Source organism: Thamnophis elegans, chromosome 16 (genome assembly GCF_009769535.1).
Source record: "Thamnophis elegans isolate rThaEle1 chromosome 16, rThaEle1.pri, whole genome shotgun sequence".
Classification (NCBI taxonomy): domain Eukaryota; kingdom Metazoa; phylum Chordata; class Lepidosauria; order Squamata; family Colubridae; genus Thamnophis; species Thamnophis elegans.
The window spans coordinates 4,625,852-4,652,249 of NC_045556.1; the positions used below are offsets into that span (position 1 = coordinate 4,625,852).

At 45.4% G+C, this 26,398-nt stretch overlaps 2 protein-coding genes across 8 annotated transcripts in view; one reads left to right on the forward strand and one right to left on the reverse strand.

The window, feature by feature from the left end:
* NRG4 (neuregulin 4) overlaps positions 1-12,316 on the forward strand; it is a 45,400-nt gene extending 33,084 nt beyond the window's left edge. For 3 of the 7 annotated variants that reach the window (XM_032232489.1, XM_032232486.1, XM_032232487.1), the window contains 5 exons: positions 1,911-1,977; positions 4,643-4,736; positions 7,907-8,056; positions 8,991-9,198; positions 10,221-10,236. In XM_032232489.1, coding sequence (XP_032088380.1) covers positions 1,968-1,977; positions 4,643-4,736; positions 7,907-8,056; positions 8,991-9,168 — 432 coding nt within the window. In that variant the 5' untranslated portion in view covers positions 1,911-1,967 and the 3' untranslated portion in view covers positions 9,169-9,198; positions 10,221-10,236. Of the gene's footprint in view, positions 1-1,910; positions 1,978-4,642; positions 4,737-7,906; positions 8,057-8,990; positions 9,199-9,411; positions 9,465-10,220; positions 10,308-11,826 lie in introns of those variants that run through there. The other 4 variants (XM_032232490.1, XM_032232491.1, XM_032232492.1 and 1 more) reach the window with 4 other exon arrangements.
* A 1,834-nt stretch (positions 12,317-14,150) lies between these two features.
* Positions 14,151-25,356, reverse strand: FBXO22 (F-box protein 22). Its single transcript, XM_032233589.1, has 7 exons — positions 25,172-25,356; positions 24,086-24,218; positions 23,082-23,178; positions 22,532-22,627; positions 20,544-20,708; positions 18,688-18,847; positions 14,151-15,268 (listed from the first exon to the last, which is right to left on the reverse strand). The coding sequence occupies exons 1-7, from the start codon at positions 25,273-25,275 to the stop codon at positions 14,842-14,844; spliced, it is 1,182 nt and encodes a 393-aa protein (XP_032089480.1). The 5' UTR covers positions 25,276-25,356; the 3' UTR covers positions 14,151-14,841.
* Between the last annotated feature and the right edge of the window lie 1,042 nt (positions 25,357-26,398).

Sequence of the window (26,398 nt, forward strand, 5' to 3'; positions counted from 1 at the left end):
AAAGGGAATCTTTATTACTCAACCTCAACTTTGGGGAAATCATTTGTTTTATATCTGGAGGGGAGGAGAGAGGAGGAAGGGATTCATGCAGATGTATTATTTTAAAGACTGGGATCCCTTCCGTAAACTATTTCATTTCTTTCTTTTTTAAAATCCCCCTGCAATGTCAATGATTATGTCATAAGATGACACTCACCCACCCCATGTAGTCCTTGACTTACAACCATTCGCTTACTGACTGTTTGAAGTTATAACGGTACTGAAAAAAGTGACTTTTTTTTCCACAATTACAACCTCTGCAGTCACAAACTCATCAAAATTCAAACACTTGGCAACTGATTCGTATTTATGACGGAGTGCACGTGGTCCCCTACTGGGGACCTTCTGACAAGCAAAGTTAAGGGGGGTTGGGGAAACCAGATTCACTTAACGACACTGGCACTCACTTAACAATTGCAGTGATTCACTTAACAACTGTGGCAAAACAAGATTGTAAAATGGGGCAAAACTCACTTAACAACCGACTCACTTAGCAAACTGAAATGTTGGCCTCAATTATGGTCATAAGTCGAGAAGTATCTGCAACTAGCTGGGCAGATTTTTAGACAAGGTAGAACAGTAACGGAAATGGGGCAGAAATAATGCTCATTTCCACCCCCTTTTTCAATTACTTTTCTGCTAACCATAAAGTAGGAGAACTAGAGAGCCCTAGTCTTAAGGATGTTGCAGCCTCAAACATTTAGGTCCTCCTTCTTTTCAAATTTAAAACATAGTAATATTTTGCTCTCTTAAATCCTATGGCTATTTTTTTTCTGTTTAGCGTAAGAAAAAGAGCCGAGGTGGCGCAGTGGTTAGGGTGCAGTATTGCAGGCCACTTCAGCTGACTGTTATCTGCAGTTCAGCGGTTCTAATCTCACCGGCTCAAGGTTGACTCAGCCTTCCGTCCTTCCGAGGTGGGTGAAATGAGGACCCAGACTGTGGGGGCGATTTGCTGACTCTGTAAACCGCTTAGAGAGGGCTGAAAGCCCTATGAAGCGGTATATAAGTCTAACTGCTATTGCTATTGCTATAAAATGCTAATACCAAATGGGAAATAGTTATAGTTATCGTTTATTGGGTTTGTACGCCGCCCACTCCCGAAGGACTCCGGGCGGCTTACAATAAAAAGGGGAGGGGGGGGATAAATAAGACAAAACAACAATTTAAAATACAACAACATACACAATTAAAGTGGGGCTGGATACTTCAACAGCCCCAGGCCTGCCGGAGCAGCCAGGACTTAGTAGCTTTACGGAAGGCAAGGAGGATAGTAATAGTAATGTAGCTTCCTCCACACAAATTCAGAAATGGATATTAAGATAAATTAAGTGGGTCATTTAATACAATCAACTTTACCCAGTTAAAAGTAGGATCTCAAATTACCTGAAATGACGACCCTGGACACCACGCACTGACGTGTCACCCTCAGGATATGCTGTACCCCCAAAAAAATTCAGCTCCCAGAAAAAAGGGTTATTGTAAAGCAGCTAAAATGTAGGGTTAGTCCTGAATCAACTCGGTGAATTTAATTCATCTCAAGAATCTCTGTGGTGTTTGAACATGTTCATTTATTTCTTGTAAGATTTCCAGGAATCTTAGCAATTCTGTTGGAACAAGGTAACCTTAAAAAAAAAACCAGATTTTTTTTTTTCAAATTAGTACCAGTAAGCCAACAAAGTTTTGCCAAGTCCAGGGAAGTTTTGCCATTATATTTAAAATTAATTGAGTTTGTGTAGAGCATTAAAATCATTCATTATCTATAGCGAGTAAGGTAATGTATTCCGTCTTGATGTTTAACCCAAGTAGCAGTTAATCAGAAAGCAGACATTCGGATTAAAACAAGGGTGTTTTTTTTCCCCTTCTCTCTGCAGGGCAATTTTTGAAGACTTAGCCTGTGTCCAAGAATTACAAATTGTGGTCAGAATAATATGCGAACAGGTAATGCCATGAACCTTTTTGTTTATTCTAACATTAAGTTATATCTATTTGGAATAACGTACACTTTGCATAGCTGGATGTTCACATATTTTAATTGTTTTGAAGCCTGGTCAGAATGTGATGCTAATAAGAATCTTTAGAGAATTCAAAGTACTTTATAGACTGGATAAACTCAAATATATTCAAATTATGATTTGGTGGATACAGGCGTGTGTTGTTTATATTGGTTTTCTCATTACATATGGCAGTGGTTCCCAAACTTGGCAACTTTAAGACTTTAAGCTCTGGCTGGAGAATTCTAGGAGTTGAAGTCCACAAGTCTTAAAGTTGCCAAGTTTGGGAACCTCTGACATATGGGGTATAATTCATTTTTGCCTTTTAAAATCGGTGCAATATAACGTTATAGCCAAACCAACCAATTATAATTTGAGGTATCCTTCAAAATCTGGAATCAAATTGTGAATGGCAGTCTAGTTTTGATAATTACAGAATACCACAGTTGGAAGGGACCTTGGAGGTCTTCTAGTCCAACCCCCTTGCTCAGGCAGGAAATCCTATATCACTTCAGACAAATGGTTGTGCAATCTCTTCTTAAAAACTTCCAGTGTTGGAGCATTCACAACTTCTGGAGCCAAGTTGTTCCACCGATTAATGGTTCTTAAAATCCTTATATGAAGCAAATTTCCACTCATAGTTTCACTATGGATTTATTTTTCAAGCCTCTTGATGGAGACGTGTAAAATCCTCTGTGTTTTAATTCTGTCTGCTTTAATAATTTGGCCTGCAGAGTTCTCAGGTTGCCTTGCTAGTCTGGTTTTGTGCTTCTCACCTCCTTATCTGCCCTGTCTCCCCACCTACACGTAGATCAATAACAAAAATCCAGCTGGCAGGTTTTCCTGACTCCTAGGACCTAAACCTTTTAACTTACAAATTGTAAACCAGCACATTCATTTCCCCCCAATTTTAAAACACACGAGTGGAACTTCTCAAAAGAAAAAAAAAAGTCAAATTTAGACCCTCAAGTCATAAAGAGTTACGGGCTTATTGCAAACTTCCTCTTGGGCAGGGTATTAAAAAAAATAATAATAATTTAATTTGCCCAAGAATATTTGGAATTGTTTAGAAACCATTGGCTGAAATAGATGTTTTTTTTAAGATCAGTTGCCATCAATACTAGATTTCAAAACGGTGACATTTTCTTTGTTTTGTGAGATGAAAAAGGAACAGGGAGGTTTTTTTTATTAATTTCACTTCCTTCGATTCTTCTGGACGGGTTGCCTGAAGTGAGATGATCTATTGCAATTATTCCACTGCTTGTTCAACAGATAATTCGGGAAGGTAGGAATGAGACAGCATTGCTCTGTTTTATTCCTCATATGGTTGGGTATTTGCTAAGAGACCGTAGCTTGGGAGATGTGAATTTTGGACATTATCTATAAAAAAAACCCCACCTGTTTGTAAATCATTAACTTTGTTATTTTGACCTGGACGCACAGATTTCAGTCTTAACCTCACATCGGTCGTGTCCAAAACATGAACTCCTGGCAAAAAATCTATCCTTTCCTCTCTAAAAAGCCGACGCGAACATCTTCACCAAGCAAAGCCTTCAGCGTAAAAATAGAAGTTCTGGTTGGTTGAGTTTAGTCGGTTAGCATAGAGCAGTACTGGATGAACCAGCTGGTCAGGTTATGAGTCTATAAACCAAACTTATTGATGTCGGGAAGAGTGGGCTGTTCCCCAATCTACTGGCACAGCTCCCTCCTGACTTATGGAGTAACAGCCAGGAAGGAAGATCTGAGTTGGTAGCTGCCATGAACACCACTGCCATCCCCATTTTTAACTCATCAGAGAGAGAGAAAGTGGCATAGAGAGTAGTGGAAATATCTGTTCTGACCGAGGCTTCCTAAAAGCATGAAGCAAACTCCTTGTCCCCTTAAAAACCCCTTTTATTAATTTTACTGTGAATTCTGCTCCTTCACATCCAGCAAAGTCTTTCAAGGGAGGATTTACAGTCACAGACCTTATCTGGCTTGGAGAGCTGCCAGGCCGAGATCTGCAGAACTTGACAAGGAGTCTCGGAGAGTCACGAACCAATTAAGCGAAGTAATTGTCTCCTGCAAACTCCACTCCCCTTTCGATCCTCTTTGCGCACACTGGGAACAGGCTCCAGCTGCTCTTCTGCCTCACTGATGTGACCCTGAAGGGGGCTGATAGCTGGCTTATGGCCTTGGCCCCCTCTCTGCCTCCAACACAGAGCCCTCATCAGAGCCTTCCCCAGACTCCAGGACTGGCCCATCTTCATCGCCAACCCCCTTGCTGTCCGAATCTGCTGGCCAGCCACAACAATATCAGTCTCTGAATGAGCTTCGCTTTTCAGAATTTGGGCAAGGGGAAATTGCCACAGAGTGTCCCTCCCCCCCCCTCCTCAATTTGCAGGTCCGTCAATGTTTCCTGCAGCAGCTTCCTATGCTTCCAAATAAGGATATTTATTATGTCCCCATTTTCAGGGTGGGTAGAAATAGCCAGGACTCTCACACCTAATGTGCAAGTTAGCACCACCTTTCAACTCCATGTGATGCTCCGCTTTTCATGGAGACGGCTTCAGTGTTCAAAAATAACAAAACTTTTTTCAGAAGTTGTTTCCCCCCCCCCCCTCCTGTTTTAGATCATGAAGAACTCTGTGGCAGCATTTATGGGTCTTTCTGTCTGAATGGTGGGATCTGTTACACCATACCTTCGGCTTCCAATCCTTTTTGCAGGTAGGCAAAACGTTGACAGTTATGCTTGTTGTTTTTTTTCAAAAAATCACGCCGATTGCCCCTTGGCTGGTGCATTAGTTGAACAGTAGGGCTTCCAAAGACAAGGGACGCAGTGGCTCGGGGGCTAAGACACTGAGCTTGTTGATGAGAAAGGTCGGTAGTTTGGCGGTTCGAATCCCGAGCGCCTCGTAGCGGAGTGACCTCCTAACAAGCAAAGTCAATAGGGAAGCCAGGTTCACTTAACAACGGCGCTACTAATTTAACAACTGCAGCGATTCGCTTAACAAACGGGGCAAGAGAAGTCATAACATTGGGGTAAAACTCAATTTAAGCAAATTTCTTGCTTAGCAACACCAAATTTTGGGCTCGATTGTGGTCGTAAGTCGAGGACCACCTGTATTGTGCCAATACATTCATGACATCCTAAGTTCACTGGGAAAGGACGCGATGGCTCAGTGGCTAAGACGCTGAGCTTGTCGATCAGAAAGGTCGGCAGTTCAGCAGTTCGAATCCCTAGCGCCGCGTAACGGAGTGAGCTCCCGTGACTTGTCCCAGCTTCTGCCAACCTAGCAGTTCGAAAGCACGTCAAAAATGCAAGTAGAAAAATAGGAACCACCTTTAGTGGGGAGGTAACAGCGTTCCGTGCTCCTTCGGCGTTGAGTCATGCCGGCCACATGACCACGGAGACGTCTTCGGACAGCGCTGGCTCTTCGGCTTTGAAACGGAGATGAGCACCGCCCCCTAGAGTCGGGAACGACTGGCACAGATGTGCGAGGGGAACCTTTACCTTTACCTAGGACTTTCAAATGACAGAAATCCTCCCCCCCCAAATACTTTTAGAGCTGCCCTTGCTGATTTGACCCGGTGTTATGTTTTATTTGCTTGACAAATGTGATACCCAGCTGCAAAAGTGCTGGTTTAAGGGAAGTCTTTCAGAGCCTCTGCATCAGCTGTTTTCCCAGGCATGGAGTCTCCCGGAAGTCCCTAGAGACACAGAGAGAGAATGGTAGGACACACCAAGCCATATTGGCCTCATTGTAGACTGACATATCGCGCCCGGAATAGGGATACCGTCGGGACAGGGAAAATCTAAATCCGATCCTTTGGGAGACCTGTGATGCAAGGGAATCTTACGTAACCAAGCAGATGTGTGTCCCCAGAATGACACCATGCTGTTGCCTAACACGTGGGATGGAAATCGATAATTCCCGTTTACCTTTCAGCACTAAATAGTTATTGCACTTTATGGTCAAAGTGGGCATTTGAGTGAAAGAGGAAATACTTCCTGAGTGAAAAGAGAGGCTTTTAAAAATCAATGCAGCAGCAAATCCCACAAGAGATAGGAAAATACGAGTATCTCGGCCCTCGGTGTATGTTATGTATTTGTGTACAGGTAGTCCTCGGGTTATTGAGCCCCAAAATTAATGCCGCTGAGTGAAACATTTATTCTGTGAGTTTTTCTCCCGTTTCACGACTTTTCTTGCCAAAGTTGTTAAGTGACTCACCGCAGTTCCTAAGTTAGTAACGTAGTTGTTAAGTGAATCCGGATTCCCCATTGACTTTGCTTGTCAGAAGGTCGCAAAAGGGGATCATCCCCGGGACACTGCAACCGTCATAAATACGAGTCGGTTGCTAAGCATCTGAATCCTGATCCTGTGACCATGGGGATGGTGTAAGTGTGAAAAACGGTGCTGTCGTAACCTTGTTGTAAGTTGAGAGCTTTACTTCGTTATTCCAAATAACCTTTTACTCCCAAATAGCCCCGGGGGCTAATTTTTTTGTTAGATATACTGTAAAAAAGTTATCTCTAAGTGGAGAACTTTGTTCCATCTTTCTTCTCCTGTTTACAGCCGATCCCTATTTGTTTCCTAAACCAACGTCAGAGGTCAAAAGCGTGCCTCCAATTTTACTCGTTGCCTACGAAATATTTAAACCTTGGTTCTCTTTCCTAAAAAGACTAATTAACCTGCAAAATGTAAATACGGTTTACATTCATTGTAGTGGTAAATATACCTACATACCACAGTCCCGTAGAGTAGGCAATTCTCACAGGACGACAGGGCTACTTATCTGTTGGGCCAGAGTGAAAACGGGATGTTCTCACGTTGCTAAAATCTTCCCTGTAACAAATGGAAAGTGGAGCCATGAAGCAGATGGAATTGTAAGGTGGCAATTTAACATTCGGTTCTGGGAATTTCGTGCACATGACTTCATTGCTGGCGGATAAGATTGCCTTCCTGTGCACATTGTAATTACAATGATCCCTAGGGAATCTTACAAAGATCCTAACCCAGGGATGGCGAACCTTTTCGGCATGTGCACGCACGAAAGCACCGGAAACCCCAAGGCCAGCTGGCCAGTGAGCACATGCCTATTTTTTTACCATTTTTCGGGCTGAAAACAGCCTGAAAATGGCTCCCAAAAACAGCCTGAAAAAGGCCCAGAACTGGCCCGAAAAATGTTTTTGGCTGTTTTTCGGCACTGCAGTGCCTGCGAAGAGCAGCTGGCCAGCGGGCATGCCCACAGAGGGCTCTGCGTGCCACATCTGCCACGCGTACTACACCACCACGGTTGCCACCTCTCCCCAGTTCACGTCACAATTCAAGGAAAATCCCGCAATAAATGTTTCCCCTTCCTCCAATAGAAGCCTCAATTTTTGCAAGCATCCTTGCAACGAACTTCATTCTGGTTAGGTTTTCTTTATTATTCAGATTTTCCAGTCCTTCTAAGTCGTCACAATCTTTGGTTAGATTCGCACGTCAATATTTCCTTACATGATGGAGATTTATATAGAGCCTCGGTGGCAAAGTGGTCAGAGTGCAGTACTGTAGACTATTTCTGCTGACTGCCGGCTGCCTGCAATTTGGCAGTTCGAATCTCACCAGGCTCAGGGTTGACTCAGCCTTCCATCCTTCCGAGGTGGGTAAAATGAGGATTGTTGGGGGCAAGAGGCTCTTGCAGAACAGAGTCAAATGAAGAACAAACAGGGAATTTGAGCAACCTGCACTGCACAAAGTATACTTTCCACAACTTCTTCGCTCTAACGCTCATTGTAACGTGGAGACAACCGAGGAAGCGAAGAGGGAGAGGGAGCACGGACCAACCCTGGGAAGGGGGGGGGAAATGTGGCTTCGTTTCAGCTCACAAACGAACTCCATCTTTGTTCCCAGGTGTGTTGACAACTACACAGGGGCGCGTTGCGAAGCAATCCTGCTCCCCAGCATCAAGAGCCACTCAAGGGGAGAACTGTTTGTAGCCGTGTTGGCGTCCGTCGTCGTTCTGAGCGTCCTGGTAGCTGGAGCGTTTTTTTTCCTGTGCAGGTAAAGCAGCTGAAATGACATATTGACCCAAAGAGAGAGATTTGGGCTGTTGGAATCGGCAGAATAAACCTTCCCGTTCTGTCATCCTATATTTGGTTCCACCACAAAACGGCGTTCGACTAAACCGCGCTCGACGAAACCGCGTAGCTGACGTCATCAACAGGGCGACAACAGCGCGGAGACAGAAGCACACTGTAAATGCTAAACCTAAAATTAACCCCTAAACCTAAACCTAACCCTAACCCTTAACCTAACCCTAAACCTAACCCTTACCTTAAGTTGAATCGGCTTGCTTTCAAAGAGCTATTTAAAGCGCCCTTCTTTCTCCGCGCTCGCTGTTGTCGCCCTGTTGATGATGTCAGCGACGCGGTTTAATCAGGCGCGGCTTAGTCGAGCGCAGTTTTGTCATGCCACACCTATATTTAACGCACGTGCCGTGGCTCTTTTAACGCTCTCCAGAAAGTGTCATTTCCCTTCTTCTCTTCCTAAAAAGAGAGCTCAGGCCGTCTCGTTCCCAGATTAAAAACTCTGACTAATCTTGAGATAGCAATAGCAATAGCAATAGCAGCAATAGCAGTTAGACTTATATACCGCTTCATAGGGCTTTCAGCCCTCTCTAAGCGGTTTACAGAGTCAGCATATTGCCCCCAACAACAATCTGGGTCGGAAGGATGGAAGGCTGAGTCAACCCTGAGCTGCAGTGCTGCATTTAACCACTGCGCCAGCGGGCAGCTGACTCGCAAATCCGTCGGGCTGCTTTATTTCCTCGGCTGAAATAAAATAAAATAAAACAAAACCTCAAGAGAAGCTGTAAACCTTGAGTCATGGGAAGCTGGCAGACACTCTTTCAAACAAGGCAAAACCGCATCGCCCTGAGAGAAGCGTTTAGGTGAGAAAGGCTGGCACGTCTTATGCATCTTATGCTCCGTTTCAGGCCATTTCGTAGCTTTAAGCCGCATCCCATCGGGAAGTGCGATAGGGGAAGCCAAAACCCACCGGCGTCCTTGGATTATCCACCTTCCGTCTCTTTGCCGTCTCACTCCCTTTACCCCTTCTTGCCAGAAAAGGCCAGATCCCACGGGCCAGTGCCCTGGAGCGCGGAGAACATCTGATTGAGGGAAACAGCAGCCATGCTTGCAACAGTGAGTACTTCTCTGCTCAATAGCTGGTGCAAGTAGGTGGGCGGAGGGGGAGGACAGGTGTAGGGAAGCTGCCTGCAGCCTCAAAATCAGGAGCTTAAGACTTGCGGAGTTTATTTATTTATTAGACTTATATACCGCTTCATAGGGCTTTCATCAGCCCTAAGTGGTTTACAAATTTTTTTAGCAAATTGAGTCAGCAACTTGCCCCCACAGGTCCTCATTTCACCCACCTCGGAAGGATGGAAGGCTGAGTCGACCTTGAGCCGGTGAGATTTGAACCACTGAACTGCAGATCAGTCAGCTAAAGTGGCCTGCAGTACTGCACCCTAACCACTGCGCCACCTCGGCTCTTAGCTCTGGGACTTCAACTCCCAGAATTCCCCAGCTAGCTATGTCAGTTTCAAGTACAAGCGTAATGTGAGAATATGCTGGAATTCTGGGAGTTGGAAGTCCGCAGATCTTAAAAGCGGCCAAAGTTGGATGCCCCTGCTCTAAATCCACTTTTTTTTGTAGTCTTCAACACTTTGGATCACCATCGGTCCTGATTTATTTCGCTATCCAGAGCGATGGTTAGCATGGATATTTTCCTCTACTTCCTTTTTCGGAATAGGAAGTGAACTGAAAGAACTGAAAAGAAACCCTCTAACTTACAACAAGGTTGCTGTGGGAGATGAGCAGGCTGAGGCCGAGGGAGGGAAGGGTCAAACGCGTCATCAGTCTCGAGTCCCTGCGTGCTCACAAGAGCGCAGTCCAGCCAACCTTGAATTCTTACCTGCCGCCAATTTGCCTTGATGGTTAGTAGTTCGGATTCCCGTTGAGAGCGTAAACTTGCAACAAACCTGTATTTATTTGAAATTCCCGCGTTTCTTGATTTCCCGCGCTTGACCGTCACACCTCCGACCCCTCATCCCAAATCCTGGACCACTGCAGGCCCCAACCCGCAATTCAATACGCCTCCCCCCGCCCCCCCACCCCGATAAAAGATTGCCTTGTGGATCTGATGGAAATTGGTGTCTTTTCAGAAATAACCGAATAAAGAAATCCAAAGAAGGAATTATGGACCAGCTGCAAGAAAAGTGGAAAAGCTGAAACCACGTTGGGAGAATATGGTAAGAGGACGGAACGGATATCTGTGACAAGTGTTGTGCTAATTAAAGATTTACCAGGCCAGTTATATTTAGGATCCCATTTCAAAGGAAGAGGGTTCTCGCGCAGAGAAGTCTGATGTCATACGTGCGCATCTTCTCTGCATTTTTCAGACGTTTCCAAGTTTTCCATTTTTTTTAATTACGGGAGGGTCCTTTTATGCAAAAGCTGCGAGATCACAAGATTCTAATAAATTATTATCCCGATAAAGAAAGGGAAAAAAAAAATAAGAACATCTGTTTAGGCTGTGTCCAGTAATTTTGGCCTGCTGCAGAAACGCACGGTGAGAACGAAGAAGCTGTGAATTATTCTCGAGGTCTGTTTAGAAACGCTTGAATAATGCAATTTGCTTGGCCAGAAATTATGAATACGTCGCATGGGTCCCGCATTTCTCCACCAAGGGCTCTTTTGATGTATGAAAGGAGAATGGGCTGGGATAAGAATTGTATCTGTCCATGCATATAAATGTAAAATTAGATAGAAAATGGGAATTCACAAGTTTTTCCTTCCAGCCTCCTACCATCTTTAGTTACTGTCTTCTGTTCAGCCTCCAGAGCCCCAAATGGATGCTCTATTCTAGGACAGGGGGTCAGCATCCGGTGGCTCTGGAGCTGCATGTGGTTCTTTCATCCCTCTGCTGCGGCTCCCTGCCGACAGTTGGCAACACAATTTTGAGAGGAGCTTCCGGTTAGGGGGGCGGGGGGGGAGCAGGGCGCGACAGGAGGAGACTCTATGGCAAGGGGCGGGTTTTCCGATCAGCTCCACAATTGATAGGGCTTTCGGTTAGGACAGGTAGAGGAAAAAGGACGCCGCGCTAGGAGGAGACTCTATGGTAGGGGAACCGGATTTCTGGTCGACTCCAGAATTGAACGGGGGGCATCCAGTTAGGACCTTTGTGTCTCTTTGAGTGTTTAAGGTTGCCGACCCCTGTTTTAGGATAACACTGCCTATGCAATTTCTCTTGATGTTGACTTTATACTTCTGTTGATGATCCAATCACTACCCTTCCTTTTCCGTTGCTCCCTTACATTGTTGGTTCGTGTCCCATTGTGTGATCCACCCAGATCCGTTTTGCTGCCCAATATTGTCTCAGGGGCAAATAAAAAAGGTTATCGGATGAAGAATAAATGTTAAATAATTCCATGCAGATTTAAGACGGACTGCGAAATAAATACTGCTATGTAAATGCCGCTCCTTTCCTCTCCCTGAACAAAGCAACACCCTAATAATTGAATGAGATCTTCAAAACGGATTCTTAGGATGAGCCGATGAACAAGGCAAAATTGCTTGTTGTTTTCATGGGGATTTTCCGTTCATTTTTGATGTGCTTAATTAATTCCTGTGGGTACAACACCAAGAGTGTTAGTTTAATACCTTTGCAAGCTGCCTTGACAGGAATGATGGGAAAGAGAACACGTCATTTGACTTCTTTTTTTTTAAAGGAAAAATCTAATAAAGCCACCGTCTTCTGTGATTTTTCAGGAATCTTTATCAGCGTTCCCAGATGTATTGAACGAAGAACGTGATTTACAGGACCAAATATCTATGCAGAAATATGCACAGCTTATGTTCTTACTGCTCCCAGACGCCGGAGGTCAGAGGGATGTGAAGATGCTGAGAGAGACATTAGAGTCAACTCCATCCTCGGTAATTAAAATAGACAAAATGCTTTTAAAGTATTTCCGAACATTAAGTAGGTAGCATTGAAAAGCTGTTGGACGTCTTCCATCCATTTTTATTGAAGGTGAAATCAGCTTTCCGTTTTAGTCTCCTGCAACGGACTTTCCATGTCAGGAGTAAGCCTAGTGAACAAACAATGAGCCATTTTATGTAAAGGTTTCCAACAACTTACAACGGTGACATCGGGCGAGACTTTTTAGGGTCCTGAGGTAGTCACGTTATTCCTTCCCCCCCCCCCTTTTGTTTGAAACATTTCCATTTGTAAATAAAGTTTATCCTTTACAAACACGTATCTGAGGTCTCTCAAAATATTCTGTGTTTAAAATTCGTTCACGTGTTGTCCATTGGTTGTAAAAGACAACTAATTAAGAAGCATATGAAGAACGGTTGCAGGAACTGGGTATGTCTAGTTTAATGAAAAGAAGGACTGGGGGAGACATGAGAGCAGAGTTCCAATATCTCAGGGGTTGCCACAAAGAAGAGGGAGTCAAGCTATTCTCCAAAGAGGGTAGGACAACAAGCAATGGGTGGAAACTAATCAAGGAGAGAAGCCTAGAACTAAGGAGAAACTTCCTGACAGTTAGAATAATTAATCAGTGGAACAACTTGCCTCCAGAAGTTGTGAATGCCCCAACACTGGAAGTCTTTAAGAAGATGTTGGATAGCCATTTGTCTGAATCAGTATAGGGTTTCCTGCCTAGGCAGGGGGTTGGACTAGAAGACCTCCAAGGTCCCTTCCAACTCTGCTATTCTGTATTGTAAATAATGTCTTGTCAAGCCAGAGTAGCGTAATAGTTAAGGACAAGGACTGGAAAGACTCAGGTTTGGGGCCACCTTGGTCCTGGGGGGTAACTTACTCTCAGTCCAGTCTACTCACAAGTTGTTGTTTGAGAAAAGAGTTGGAAGAGCTTCTAGAAGACAGCTGAGGGGGAAAAAAATCCAACAAACTAACATAAAACTATATGTAGTTCTGTAAAGTCCCACAGATCAATTCTTCTTCTTACTCATGGAGCCATCATTTGGTCTGCATATAACTTCTTTCAAGTAGTTTATTTATTTTTTAAATGCCTTCTGATTTGAGAAAATTGCAACCACAGACTCGCAGAATTAAGGGGAATGGGGGGAAGCTACTATTGGCTGTAAATGGATTTATTTCTAACACAATCTCACCTCTGCATTACAATCCCACAATCAAACTTGTTCTTACACTACCCAGGAAATTTACCCAACTTGACATCTTCAAGTTGCCAAGGTTGAGAAACACTGACATAAAGAATGTAACTAGAGGTTGAGGGAGAGGGGGGGAGAGAAGAAATCATGTATTTAATTCTCTGTTACCTTATTTTACACTTCCCCAGTACAACCTTAGGACATGAAACCAAATCATAAAATATCTTCAGTAGCTTTAATGTCAGAGAGCAGATTATGAAGTAAACCGGCAGCAGTCGTATAATTCTGCCATTCATCTTTCCTACATTGATTAAAAACAGTGAGTCTTTTTTTGATTTGCCCAGGAAGAAAACTGCATCATTGGTGTCATTTAGAACAGCTCCGGGTCCCAACAATTCATATTGAAAATACTCAACGGCAGAATTCAAGCCAAATCAGGCCAATCCCAAGGCTCCTTCGTATATTTAAGATCCCCCCCTGAGGAATATTTTCCTACAACCAAAGTGATTAAAGAAGCTGGCAACCTTAGTACAAATTGATCGTATGAACTAGCTAGTGAACAAGATGGTTCTACCACAAAACCGCGGTCGACAAAATCGCGGTCGACGAAAGTGCGTATGTGATGTCATCACAGCGTGACGAAAAAGATAAAAAAAGATCGAAAAATGTAAAAATAAAGCTAAAACCTTCCCCTAGCCCCCCCAAACCTAACCCTAAACCTAACCCTAAACCTAACCCTTAACGTAATGAAAAACCTAACGCTAACCTTTAACCTAACGCTAAACGTAACGCTAACGCTCTAACCCTAACCCTAACCCTTAACCTAACCCTAACCCTAACCCTAACCCTAACCCTTAACCTAACCCTAACCCTAACCCTTAACCTAACCCTTACCTTTATGTGAATCGGCTTGCTGTAATTTAATTTTTATTTCAATTTTTCGATCTTTTTCGTCGCGTTGTGATGACGTCACATACGCGATTTCGTCGACCGCGCTTTTGTGGAACGCGGTTTTGACGGGTCACGAACAAGATTGGTCCAAACTTGCAATCGTCTACCAAGAGGAAGCCTGCGAATCCAGACCGTCTAATTCGCTCTGGATCAAAAAAGATGGATATTCAAGTGCAAACATGGTTTCGAATTTGACTAGGCCTCCGTGGGGCTGCTTAAGAGATGGTTTTAAAGAGCTCCGTTCAGGCCTGAAGCTTTGCATTTCCAGAGACAAACGATAAAAGACTTAAGCCACAGCTTAAGACAGGCTTAGTCCGTGGGCTGACTAAGTAATCCACTAACAGCATGAAAAAAAAAAAGGATACCCCCCCCCCCCCCAAGCATAAAAGCACACGGGCGATGCTAAACAACATCATTCGCAATCACCGGAACGAAGTAAAAATCTACCGTATATACATGAAACACTTTTAAAGTTTAGAAATGGGGTATAAAGTCCTATTTTCTTCCCCCCCGAATTTAAGATCACGTCATTGGGAATCCTAAAGTCGATGGGATGGCCTTCCTTTTCGTTTTTAGGAGGCCCTTAGAATGACATGCCCAGAACGGCTCTTTTCTCGCAATTAATGCAGCCGCTGCACAATTTGCACAGGAGAGAAAAGAGAAAGAGAGAGAGAAAGAGAGAGAGATTTTTTTTTTTTAAGCTTGATTGCCTTTAGCCGAACCGAAGTGCAGGAGCGTCACGACTGTGGTGTAGCTGTGCAGGAGGTCGTCCTTGGTCTCGCGACATTCCCGGAGGACGAAATTCCCCGTCACGATTCGATCGCACCCGATCTCCCCGTGTCCGAAGAAGCCTAACAACGGCACGCCGGGGAAGTACTTCCGGAAAATGTCGGCTTCCACGTTTCTTTTGTTTTGGTAAAAGTGGTACCCCCTGCCCACGCAGGCAAACATGAACGCCAGGCTGTGGCGCTCGGGAATGTTGGCCGCCTTCAGGCGCTGCATGGCCGCTTCGGCTAACTTTTCATCCGTGACTTCTTGATCCAGCAGGACGGAGGCGCACTGGATCTGGGCACCGCTGAAAGCCAGGCCGACCACGCCACACGACTCGGCAGGCTGGGTGTGACTGAAAGAGAGGGGGGCACAGGGGGAGAGATATAGAGTCAGGAGCTTTGCGGGTCACAACAACCCAACATCACCCAAAGGGAGATGCCAAGCAATACAGATAATCCTCGACTTACAACCGTTCGTTTAGCGAAGGTTTGAACTTACAACTGTTGTCCTGATCAAAATTTAGCAGATTGACAGTTGGAAAGGGACCTTGTAGGTCATCTAGTCCAACCCTCCATTCAAGCAGGAGACCCTACACCATTTCTGAGAGATGGCAGCCCAGTCTCTTCTTGAAAGCCTCCAGTGATGAAGCTCCCACAACTTCCAAAGGCAACTTGTGCTCCATGGGTTGATTGCTCTCACAGCTTGGCACAACTGCCATGAGTTTTTGATCGTCGTTGGGTCAGGCTATGACCCTCCGTGACCTTCCCAACCAGCTCCCAATGAGCAGAATCCATGGGAGAAGCTAGAGTTGCTCAATGACTGTGCGATTCATTTAAGTCCACCCCAAACGAGGTTGTAAAACCGGGGGCCAACTCACTTCAGAACTGCCTCAATTAGCGATGGTCCCAATTGTCGTAAGGCGAGGATGACCTTGCGAACTCAATAAGCTCCCAAATGGGCATTTTAGGCATCAAAAAGTCTCCGATTTCTCCCAAGACAAAAATACTCTGATGGACAGCAACAAATCAACTGTCCCTCGAGGCATTAAGACAGGGGTGTCACATTTGTTGATAGGGGTCAACGTTGACAGGGGTTTTGTTGAGGGGCTGCATCGGGGTTGTGTTTGACCTCGGGGGTGGGGGGGCAGTGGGCGTGGCCAGGGTGGGCATGGCCAACACAACGACACTCGAATAGGGGGTCACTTGTGGCAGTCCGATCGCTCTGCCAGCGAAAACAGGGTTCTGAGTTCTGTTTTCGGCTGCGGCAGCCTCCTGCAACCTTCTGCCAGCGAAAACGGGGCTTGGGAGGGTCGCATGGAGCCCCCCCCCCCCCCCCGAGCTCCATTTTCACTAGTAGAGGCTCCGTGTGCCAGCCCTTTGCTGTTTTCAGGGGGTGGTGGTGGTGTCGAGCCAGATCTAAGCACCCCACAGGCCGGATTCGGCCCCCCGGGCCTTGAGTTTGACACCCCTGTATTAAGAGATCCAAATATTAAAAATCTCAAGCTTGTTTTTTTTAAAATAAATAAATAAACAAATCAGCCTCTTAACCAGAAGCTGGTTAAAAGCTGAAGGGCTAAGGAGTTCAGGAGTGTGTTATCTAACTCAGTGTTTCTCAACCTTGTCAACTTGAAGATGTCTGGACTTCAACTCCCAGAATTCCCCAGCCAGCATTCGCTGGCTGGGGAATTCTGGGAATTGAAGTCCAGACATCTTCAAGTTGACAAGGTTGAGAAACACTGATCTAACTTACGTAAAGGAAGTCACTCAAGTAAGGTTAAGGAGAGAAGTGCAAATGGGGGGAGGGGGCGGAGATGACGAAAGGGCTGCAACACACATCATTAGCACTTCTAATTTTAGACAAAACAAATGATAAAACTTGGCAGAACAGGAAGCGTTTTAAAAGTGGTTCACTGTAGGAGCAGTTGAGAAATCTCTCTTCTTCTTCCTGGAAAATGATCGAATGAAAGCAGCTGACTCCAAATCAGTCAAAACTTTTCAGGCAACCAGCCTATTCTGACTATTTTGGTGCTTTGGTGTAAAAAATAAAACAAGAAAAAATAAAACAAGAAAAAAAAAACCCACGGAGATGTACTGCACAGGTAGTTCTAGAACTACAACTGTGAAGGAGCCTGGAATTTTCCTTGTCAGTGACGACAGTTGTTAAGTTGAGGCACTCCTGCGATTGGCTTCTTTTGCGGCAGTGGTTACCAGAGGTGGTATTCAGCAGGTTCTGACCAGTTTTGGAGAACCGGTGGTGGAAACCTTTGAGTAGTTCGGAGAACTGGCAAATACCGCCTGTCAGGTTTCCTAAAAATGCCCTAACTGATTCATGAGTATCGAGCCAAGTTTCAATACAAAACTAGTCATTTATAGGGAACTTCATTAGGCAAGGCCTTTCTGCAGTCAGAACTGAGCTTTGTTTGAATTATAGCTGAATTTTACCCCTGTTCCTTCCCTCCCCTCCGTCTGTGTCATAAATCACATTCCCCTATGAGGTGCACCCCTCCCAAGCCTGCTGCAGTAATCTGAGATCCGACTTTAGCCGAAAGTATGCATGGAATGCGCTCCCTCCCTTCTCTCACTATGGCAAGGTTAGGAGTTGACACCACCACTGACTGGCCCCACCCCCATCTATTCTCTGCCTCCCAGCTGATCAGGAGGGAATGGAGATTTTACAGTATTCTTCCCCTGCCACGCCCACCAACGCCACACCACGCCCACAGAACCGGTAGTAAAAAAATTTAAATCCCACCACTGATGGTCACTCAGCATATGCCGTTCCATTAAGCAAATCAATGTATTCTTATGTGCGGGTTTGAGGGGTGGGGGGGTTTGTCCAGAAACTGGACAAAAAAAGCTGAAAACAGGCCCAAAAGATAAATAATGCCATTGTAAATGGTGATCACAGGATTGTGGAAGGCTGCAGCTGGCCATTAAGGTGAGCAATAAGGCCTGATCCAACTCCATTTTTCTTTGCTTGAACAACTTTGATCAGCCCCAAAAATTTAAGCAGGCCAAGAAAATCAGAACCCAGCTTTATCACAATAGAGAAGCCGAGATTTTCAGAAAGAGACAAAAGCCGACCTCACTGACACCCTACAGACGGTCCTCGATTTACAACCGTTCCATTTTAGTGACTGTTCGGGGCAGGGGGTACAACAGCTTATGACCAGTGGGGGGATTCAAATAATTTAATAACCGGTTCTCTGCCCTAACGACCAGCTGGGTAGGGGGTTGGGTGGGGGTCATGTGACTGGGTGGGTGTGGCCAACTCAATGTCACTCAGGTCGATGGGCACTTCGCCTTGGAGAGGCAGTTTCTGTAAGCAGGGCAATAAATTGGTTAGCCTAGAAGCAGCACCAGAATATTTCCTTTCTAACCAAGATTTCTTCCAACTACAGGTTCTCCGAACTGCTTAGAAAGTTAACAACCGGTTCTTCCGAATAGGTGCGAACTGGCTGAATCCCACTACTGCTGATGACCAGTTTCCACACTTACGACCTTTGCATAGTCACTTGATCAAAATTCAGATGCTTGGCAGCTGGCATTTATTTATGATGGGCATAAACCAGGTTCCCTGTACCACCACATTGCTAACTTAACGACTGCAGGGATACGTTTAACAACGGGGGCAAGGAAGGTGGTAAAACGGGGCAACACCCCCCCCCCTCTTTAACAACTGTTTTGCTTAGCCGAAGAGAAATGTTGGAACGGTGGTCGTACGTCGAGGACTGCCTGTAACCACAGAAACCTATCAAAACGAGACGCTCACGAGGTCAGGGAGGTGATGCTCTCGACGTATCCGCCCGCTAGGATGATGCTTTTTTCGTTCAAGCGATTGACAATTTGGCGGAAGAATCGTGACGATCCCGACTTCCAGTTGTTGTAGCCGAAGAGAAGCATGGCTCTAAGGTCTGGGTTGTTCTTAAGCCCTGCTTGGAGTAAAAGGAGAGAGAGAGAGAAAGAGAGAGAAATATTAATCTCTCGGGCTTTCTGCTGATAATAACAAGATGCCCAAACGTCCTGCGCCATTTAGTTTACGAGCCAAATCTGTTTTATGTTTTCTGACCTACTTTCCCTCGAGGGACAGAGCAGCGGGGCAACACATCACAAAAGCAGAGATTCCCACGAGGTTTGTTGTTGACATAACAGCCCTCCGGCAAATTTCTGACCTCTTGGGTACGTAATCCTGGAGGGTTTTTTTTTTGGGGGGGGGGGGGATTGTAAGGCTCTAATCATATGTTTTGCATTGGACAAAAGCTTAACCAGCGCTTTAAACCTTTTAACGTATTTTTCGGAGTATAAGACGCACCAAGATTTTGAAGAGGCGAATTAAAAAAAAAAAGTTTTTGTACTCTGCAGGCCTCCCAAATCCTCTGCACGCCTCGTTTTTTTGTGAAAAATGGGACATACAGAGAGTTTGAAGAGGCCTGCCAAGTGCTCCTGGGGTCTTGGGGGTAAAAACGAGCAAAAAGAAGATCTGGTTTTTTTGCAAAAATGGGCCCATTTTTTGCAAAAAAAACAGGGCACGCATAGGCTTTGGGAGGCTTGTAGAGTGCTCCTGGGGGCTGGGGGGGGGCAAAAACGAGCAAAAAAAAGCCCATTTTTCTCTTATTTCTGCCCTCCCCAGCCTCCAGGAGCCCTTTGCAAGCTTCCTAAACACTCTGCAAGTCCATTTTTGTGAAGGGGGCGAGGTTTTGCAAGGCTAAAAATGCTGTATTCGGTGTATAAGACGCACCCAGATTTCCACCCTCTTTTTGGGGAAAAAGGTGCGTCTTATACTCCAAAAAATATGGTACATATCAGAATACAGGGACTCCGCAACGAAACCCGGCCAACAACACATATAGCCAGAAAAAAAAGGACTCAACATTTCCTCCCAGTTGTTAAAAACCCTGTAAAAACCAGGGGAACTGGTTGTGGTTTTAGCAGGGAGATGCACAAAATCGGGGAATAAACCAGCTGACTTAAGGCAGGACTAGAACTCCCTCTCTCCCGGTGCTTGGCTTTAGGTTGCCTTGCTTCCTAAAGCAGGACTAGAACTCTCCCTCTGCCAGTTTCTAGCTCCACCACTAAATCAAATCAGTATGGAAAGAATGGGAGAAAGATTTAGAAAATGTGATTTGGTTGAAAGAATCACTGAGTTTCTCCTAGTCTTTTCAGTAAAACGCTTACAATCATCATTTCACGACACCATAATCCCTTGAGGGGTGGAGTTTGGGCAACTGAATGGTTACTGGCTGGATGCCCTTCCTGTCACCAGAGCGGAGTTTCGTTTAGCAGATATGTTCTCATTATACCCAGAGAGAGAGAGAGAGAGGAATATCTACCTCTACCTAGGATCGAACTCACAACCTCCTGATTGTGAGTTGAAAGCTCCGCCTCTAGGCCACCGCACCACTCTACCCAAATCACAACCTTCCAATATAACTATGAAAAACATCTTCAAAGCAATTCCCACCTTGTGCCGTTTAAGCCGGTATTTGTCTTATGAGGGGCAGCTGTATCAACTTTTACAGTCTTGTGAATATACCACTGGGAAATAAAATCCAACACTGTGATAGCTTTAAAAATAATAATACTAATAGCAAGAGTTCAAACGGGGGTCCCCAAACAGCCTCGGCTTGCCTGCTTCCGCAAACTGTTCTTCATCCATAGTTTGCCTCTTCGGGTCTTTATAAAAATGGAAGGTCTGAATCTTCACCCCATCGATTTTGGGGAAGAGCAAGGCAAATCCGGCCTCTCCTTCTTCAACCTCCACGGGGCGATGGCAGCCAGAGCCTCTGGGAGTAACTGAAAAGCAAGGTTGAGTACAGTTAAAGGCTTCATCTCATTTTCAAGACTGCAATCATCATTTTGAAACGGGCTCTCGTTTTCCACAAGTGGCGTAAAGCTGTTCTGACCGAGGCTTCCCAAGAGCAGGAAGGAAACTCCCTGTCCCGACAAAAAACCCTTTGATTAATTGACTATGACTTCTGCTCATTCACCTCCAGCAAAGTCTTTCAAGGGAGGATTTACAGTCACAGACCTTATCTGGCTTGGAGAGCTGCCAGGCCAAGATCTGCAAAACTTGGCAAGGAGTCTTGGAGGGTCACGAACCAATTAAGCGAACTCATTTTCTCCTGCAAACTCCACTCCCCTTTCGGTCCTCTTTTATTTCCCCTGGGAGGGGCCATTCATTGTCCACCTGTGGCCTTACTCCCAAGTCGACCTCTGTTCTCTAGCTGTTCCCTTCGCCTGGCAACTCTGTGCATGCGCACACTGGGAACAGGCTCCAGCTGTTCTTCTGCCCCACTGATGTCTGACTTTGAAGGCAGCTGATAACTGTCAGACGGCCCTGGCCCCCCTCTCTGCCTCGGACACAGAGCCCTCCTCAGAGCCTTCCCCAGACTCCAGGACTGGCCCATCTTCCTCCCCAACCTCCTCACTCTCCGAATCTGCTGCCAGCTCTGCTGGCTACTGGGTGGCCACAGCAAAATCAAAGCACAGGCCATTCAATGATGAAGGATCCTCCCTATTATTCTTTGGCATTTTTAAAGGTTAGTCCTCAACTGACTAACACAATAAAGCCCCAATTTCTGTTGCTAAAATCCACTTAAGTGGCTTTTGCAACTGTGGATGGGAACCCATTCAACCTTATAGTCCTTTCAATTCATTTTGACCCAAACCTGAGAGGGAACCAGGGATCTGATAGGCCCCAGGAACTTAGGCAGGACTTGTGAGCACCTGGGAACGGTTTCCATTCTAATCATCTTCTTTTAATGACCCCATAATCCCTTGTGAGGTGAAGTCGGGGCAACTGGATGGAACTGAGTGTTTACTGGCCGGATGCCCTTCCCTGTTGCCGATGTGGAGTTATATTCAGCAGCTATATTTTCTCATTGTGCCCAGAGAGAGAAATATCTGTCTCTACCTAGGATCGAACTCACAAACCTCCTGAGTGTGAGGCGAGAGCTCCGCCTCTAGGCCACCACGCCGCTACGGTTTCCATTCTAACCGGAAGCCCAAATTCTAAGTTTATTTGCAATTAATTTCACAGAGTGTTGCTTCCTTTAAGCAGGTGGGAAGTCCAGCCTGGATGTATAGCCATACGGAGGGTTCCACCACAAAACCGCGTTCGACTAAAGCGCGCTCGACGAAACCGCATAGCTGACGTCATCACAGCTCGACAAAAAAAGCACGCTGTGAACACTAAAGCTAAAATTAACCCCTAAACCTAACCCCCCTAAACCTAATCCTAACCCTAAACCTAACCCTAAACCTAACCCTAAACCTAACCCTTAACCTAACCCTAAACCTAACCCTAAACCTAACCCTTAACCTAACCCTAAACCTAACCCTAAACCTAACCCTTAACCTAACCCTAACCCTTAACCTAACCCTAAACCTAACCCTAAACCTAACCCTAAACCTAACCCTTACCTTAACTTGAATCGGCTTGCTTTCAAAGCGCTATTTAAAGCGCCCTTTTTTCTCCGCGGTCGCTGTTGTCGCCCTGCTGATGACATCAGCGACGCGGTTTAATCGGGCGTGCTTTAGTGGAGCGCGGTTTTGTCGTGCCACGATACGGAGGGGAGAACTCAGGAAGCCTATTTTGTTGAGGTTCCTCTCCTTACCTACAACTCCAGGCGTCACGAGACCAAGCACCTGGCATCGTGCGGGGAGCAGGTTTTCCAAGGCGGCCGCGATTTCTTTACTGTATCTTCGCCGTGCTAGAATTACAACGGAAAAAGACTCGCATCAAGACTCTTAGTTACTGCGAAACAATCCTTTGCCAAAGGATTAATAGCAATAGTTAGACTTATATACCGCTTCATAGGCCTTTCAGCCCTCTCTAAGCGGTTTACAGAGTCAGCATATCGCCCCCAACAACAATCCGGGTCCTCATTTTACCCACCTCGGAAGGATGGAAGGCTGAGTCAACCTTGAGCCTAGTGGGATTTGAACAGCCGAACTGCAGAACTGCAGTCAGCTGAAGTAGCCTGCAGTGCTGCATTTAACCACTGCGCCACCTCGGCTCTAAGTCGTGACAGAGCAGGCAGCTCCATTCAAGGGCGTCATTTTGTCTACAGAACCCCAACGGTCCAATCAGAAGGCGGCTTCCTTGCCCCGTGTGTATAAACCAATGGCTCACCGAGGAGGGGAAGAATCTTGCTGGCTACTTACCTTTCTTCATACCGAGGCCACAAATCTCTCCGCTTTCACTGAACGCCTCTGCGTCTGCTATCATATATAGCACTGTCTGGGGAAGGACTTGGACTTTCTGTAACGTAAACGGAAAACGCAACATGATGGACAGATAGTCACACACCAGGAACTTGTCTTGTATATGAAAAAGAAGCACAACTACAAATACAATAGCAATAGCAGTTAGCAATAGCAGTTAGACTTATATACCGCTTCATAGGGCTTTCAGCCCTCTCTAAGCGGTTTACAGAGTCAGCATATCGCCCCCAACAACAATCCGGGTCCTCATTTTACCCACCTCGGAAGGATGGAAGGCTGAGTCAACCCTGAGCCGGTGAGATTTGAACAGCCGAACTGCAGAACTGCAGTCAGCTGAAGTAGCCTGCAGTGCTGCACTCTAACCACTGCGCCACCTTGGCTCTATACAACTTGGGGGCCCTTGGTGCTCTTGACTGAGGATGATTGTTAGCTTGCAAACGTTTCGTTACCGGACTAGGTAACATCATCGGTGTTCTGACGGTGTTGTTGGTGCTCTGATGGTGTTGGTGATCAACAGGTACTGATCACGTTCCCTAGTTGGGTAATGAAATGTCTACAAGAAAGCCACAAAGCTCAGAGAGCATCAAGGACCCCGTAGTTCAACCTGAGTTGTAAATACTTCTTCAATCAGGACCAAATTAAACTTGAAAAAACTTGGCTGCTTCTTGACTTGTCACTGAAAAAATATATAACTGCACAGTCGAAGGGCTGTTTCTGAACAATCATTATTCTGTTTAGAGAAAAAAAAACCAGAATAGTTTCTGTTCTGTTTACTCTTCTGTTTACTATTTATTATTCTGTTTAGAATAGTTAAAGTGTGATAATTTAACAAACAGGAAGAAAGCTTGCCAAATAGATGAGGTTTCAAAGTTGCAACCTTAAGAACGAAGCTCAACAAACAATAGGCAGAGACCTGCTTCAGTCCATCTGTCCAAACCGCTTACCTCAATGTCGTCTGCTAACACGTGGACCAGAACATGGCTGTTGGATGAGTCTGGTTCCAGGGCAGAGATCCAGGTGATGCTCTGCTGTGTTCGCAGAATTCTTCGGGAACATTCCCGCCACAGCTGGCACACGCTGAAAAAGATTTGATAGGTAGGTAGGTAGGTAGGTAGGTAGGTAGGTAGATAGATAGATATGGATGGATGGATGGATGTAGATAGAGATAGATAGATAGAAATAGAGACAGATGACAGATAGATAGATGATAGATAGATAATAGATATAGATGAATGGATATAGATAAATGATAGATGATAGATGGATAGAGACAGATAATATAGATAAATTGATGATAGAGACAGATTGACAGAGATAATAGATGGATAGAGACATTTTATATTTATATTTATATAGATATAGATAGATAGATAGATAGATCACAAATATAGATATAGATAAATGAATGAATGATAAATGATAGATGGATAGAGACAGATGATATAAATTAATAGACAGATGATAGATGGATATATATATATACACACACACACACACACACACACACACACACACACGACAGATGACAGATATAGATAAATGAATGAATGATAGATAAATGATAGATGGATAGAGACAGATGATATAAATTAATAGACAGATGATAGACAGATGATAGATGGATACACACACACACACACACACACACACACACACACACACGACAGATGACAGATATAGATAGATGAATGAATGATAGATTAGATATAGATAGATAGATAAATGGATGGATAGAGATGAGATAGATAGATAGACAGAGACAGATGACAGATGAGATATAGATCAATTAATCATCCTCGGCCTGAGAGGCCGCCCTCCTCCTGAAGCCCCCTCCCTCCCAGGGCTGTCAGCTGCTCCCTTCGGACTTCTGCCTGCCTCCGCTGCCAACGCCACCCCCCCTCTACCGCCCCCCCTTTCCTCCTTGGTTACAACCCCCAGCTTTCCCCCCACCCCCCAATTCGAGGGGCGGCTCCTCTCTCGTGGCTCCTCGGGCGTCCCGAGCGCTCCCTTGCGGCCCTCCGGCTGCTCACCAGGCCGCCCGCAGGAGGGCCTTGGTGGGCAGGAAGCTGAGGATCCGCTCCACCACCTCGGCGAGGCTGCTCAGCACGTAGCCGCCCTTGGGCTCGGGCTCCATGACAACCGCAGGCCGCGCGAGCCCCCCTCCCCCCCCTCCCCGAAAAGCGCCAGCCGTGGGTCCCGGAAGCTCCGGCGCGCTGCTGACGCCACCGGCGACGCGACGCTCTCCGTTGCCGTGGAGACCGACGCGCGGGAGAGGAACCCGGAAACCCTTCTTCTGACCCGAGTGGGCAAGGATAGCCGCTCTAGCCTTCGCTATGGCGAGCACTCCCTTATATTACAAAGCTCGGAACGGGACTCGGAAGAGAAAACTCTATCCATCTTTATTGCTATTTTTTTCCTATCTCTATGAACTCGCAGCTTGAGGTCGGATGGGAGACCGTAGATCATAGAATAATGCAGATAAATACTCGACTCACAACAGTTCATTTAGTGACCAAAGTTACACCGGCACTCAAAAGTGACTTATGACCGTTTTTCACACTTATGACTTTGGCAGCATCCCCATTTGTGATGGGGTCATGTGATCCCCTTTTGCGACCTTCTGACCAGCAAAATCAACGGGGAATTCCGATTCACTTAACCGTGTTACTAACAATTGCAGTGATTCACTTAACAACCGTGTTACTAACAATTGCAGTGATTCACTTAACAACCGTGTTACTAACAATTGCAGTGATTCACTTAACAACCGTGTTACTAACAATTGCAGTGATTCACTTAACAACCATGTTACTAACAATTGCAGTGATTCACTTAACAACCATGTTACTAACAATTGCAGTGATTCACTTAACAACTGTGGCAAGAAAGGTAATAAAATGGCTCGCTTAACAAATGTTTCACTTAGCAACATAAATCTGGGGCTCAATTGCAGTCATAACTCAAGGACTACCTGTACAGAGGAAGATTTTTAAAAAAAAGTTTAGGGAGAAATCTTGAAGGTATTCAGTGGCTGGACCTGGGAAATATTTATGCAAACTCTTGAATAATCAGTTCCTTTCCTTGCATTTCTTCCTCATTTCTTTTTTTTTAACGCGGCGAGGAAGAGTTCTTTGCAAATGAAAACTTTCCAGCGTTTTTTGCAAATCTTCAGATGATGTAATGTATGGTTTGCAGCCGCCGCAGGCTGGCTTTGTGTCCATCTTCAGGATGATGGAGCAGATGCGAGAAAGAGGGAG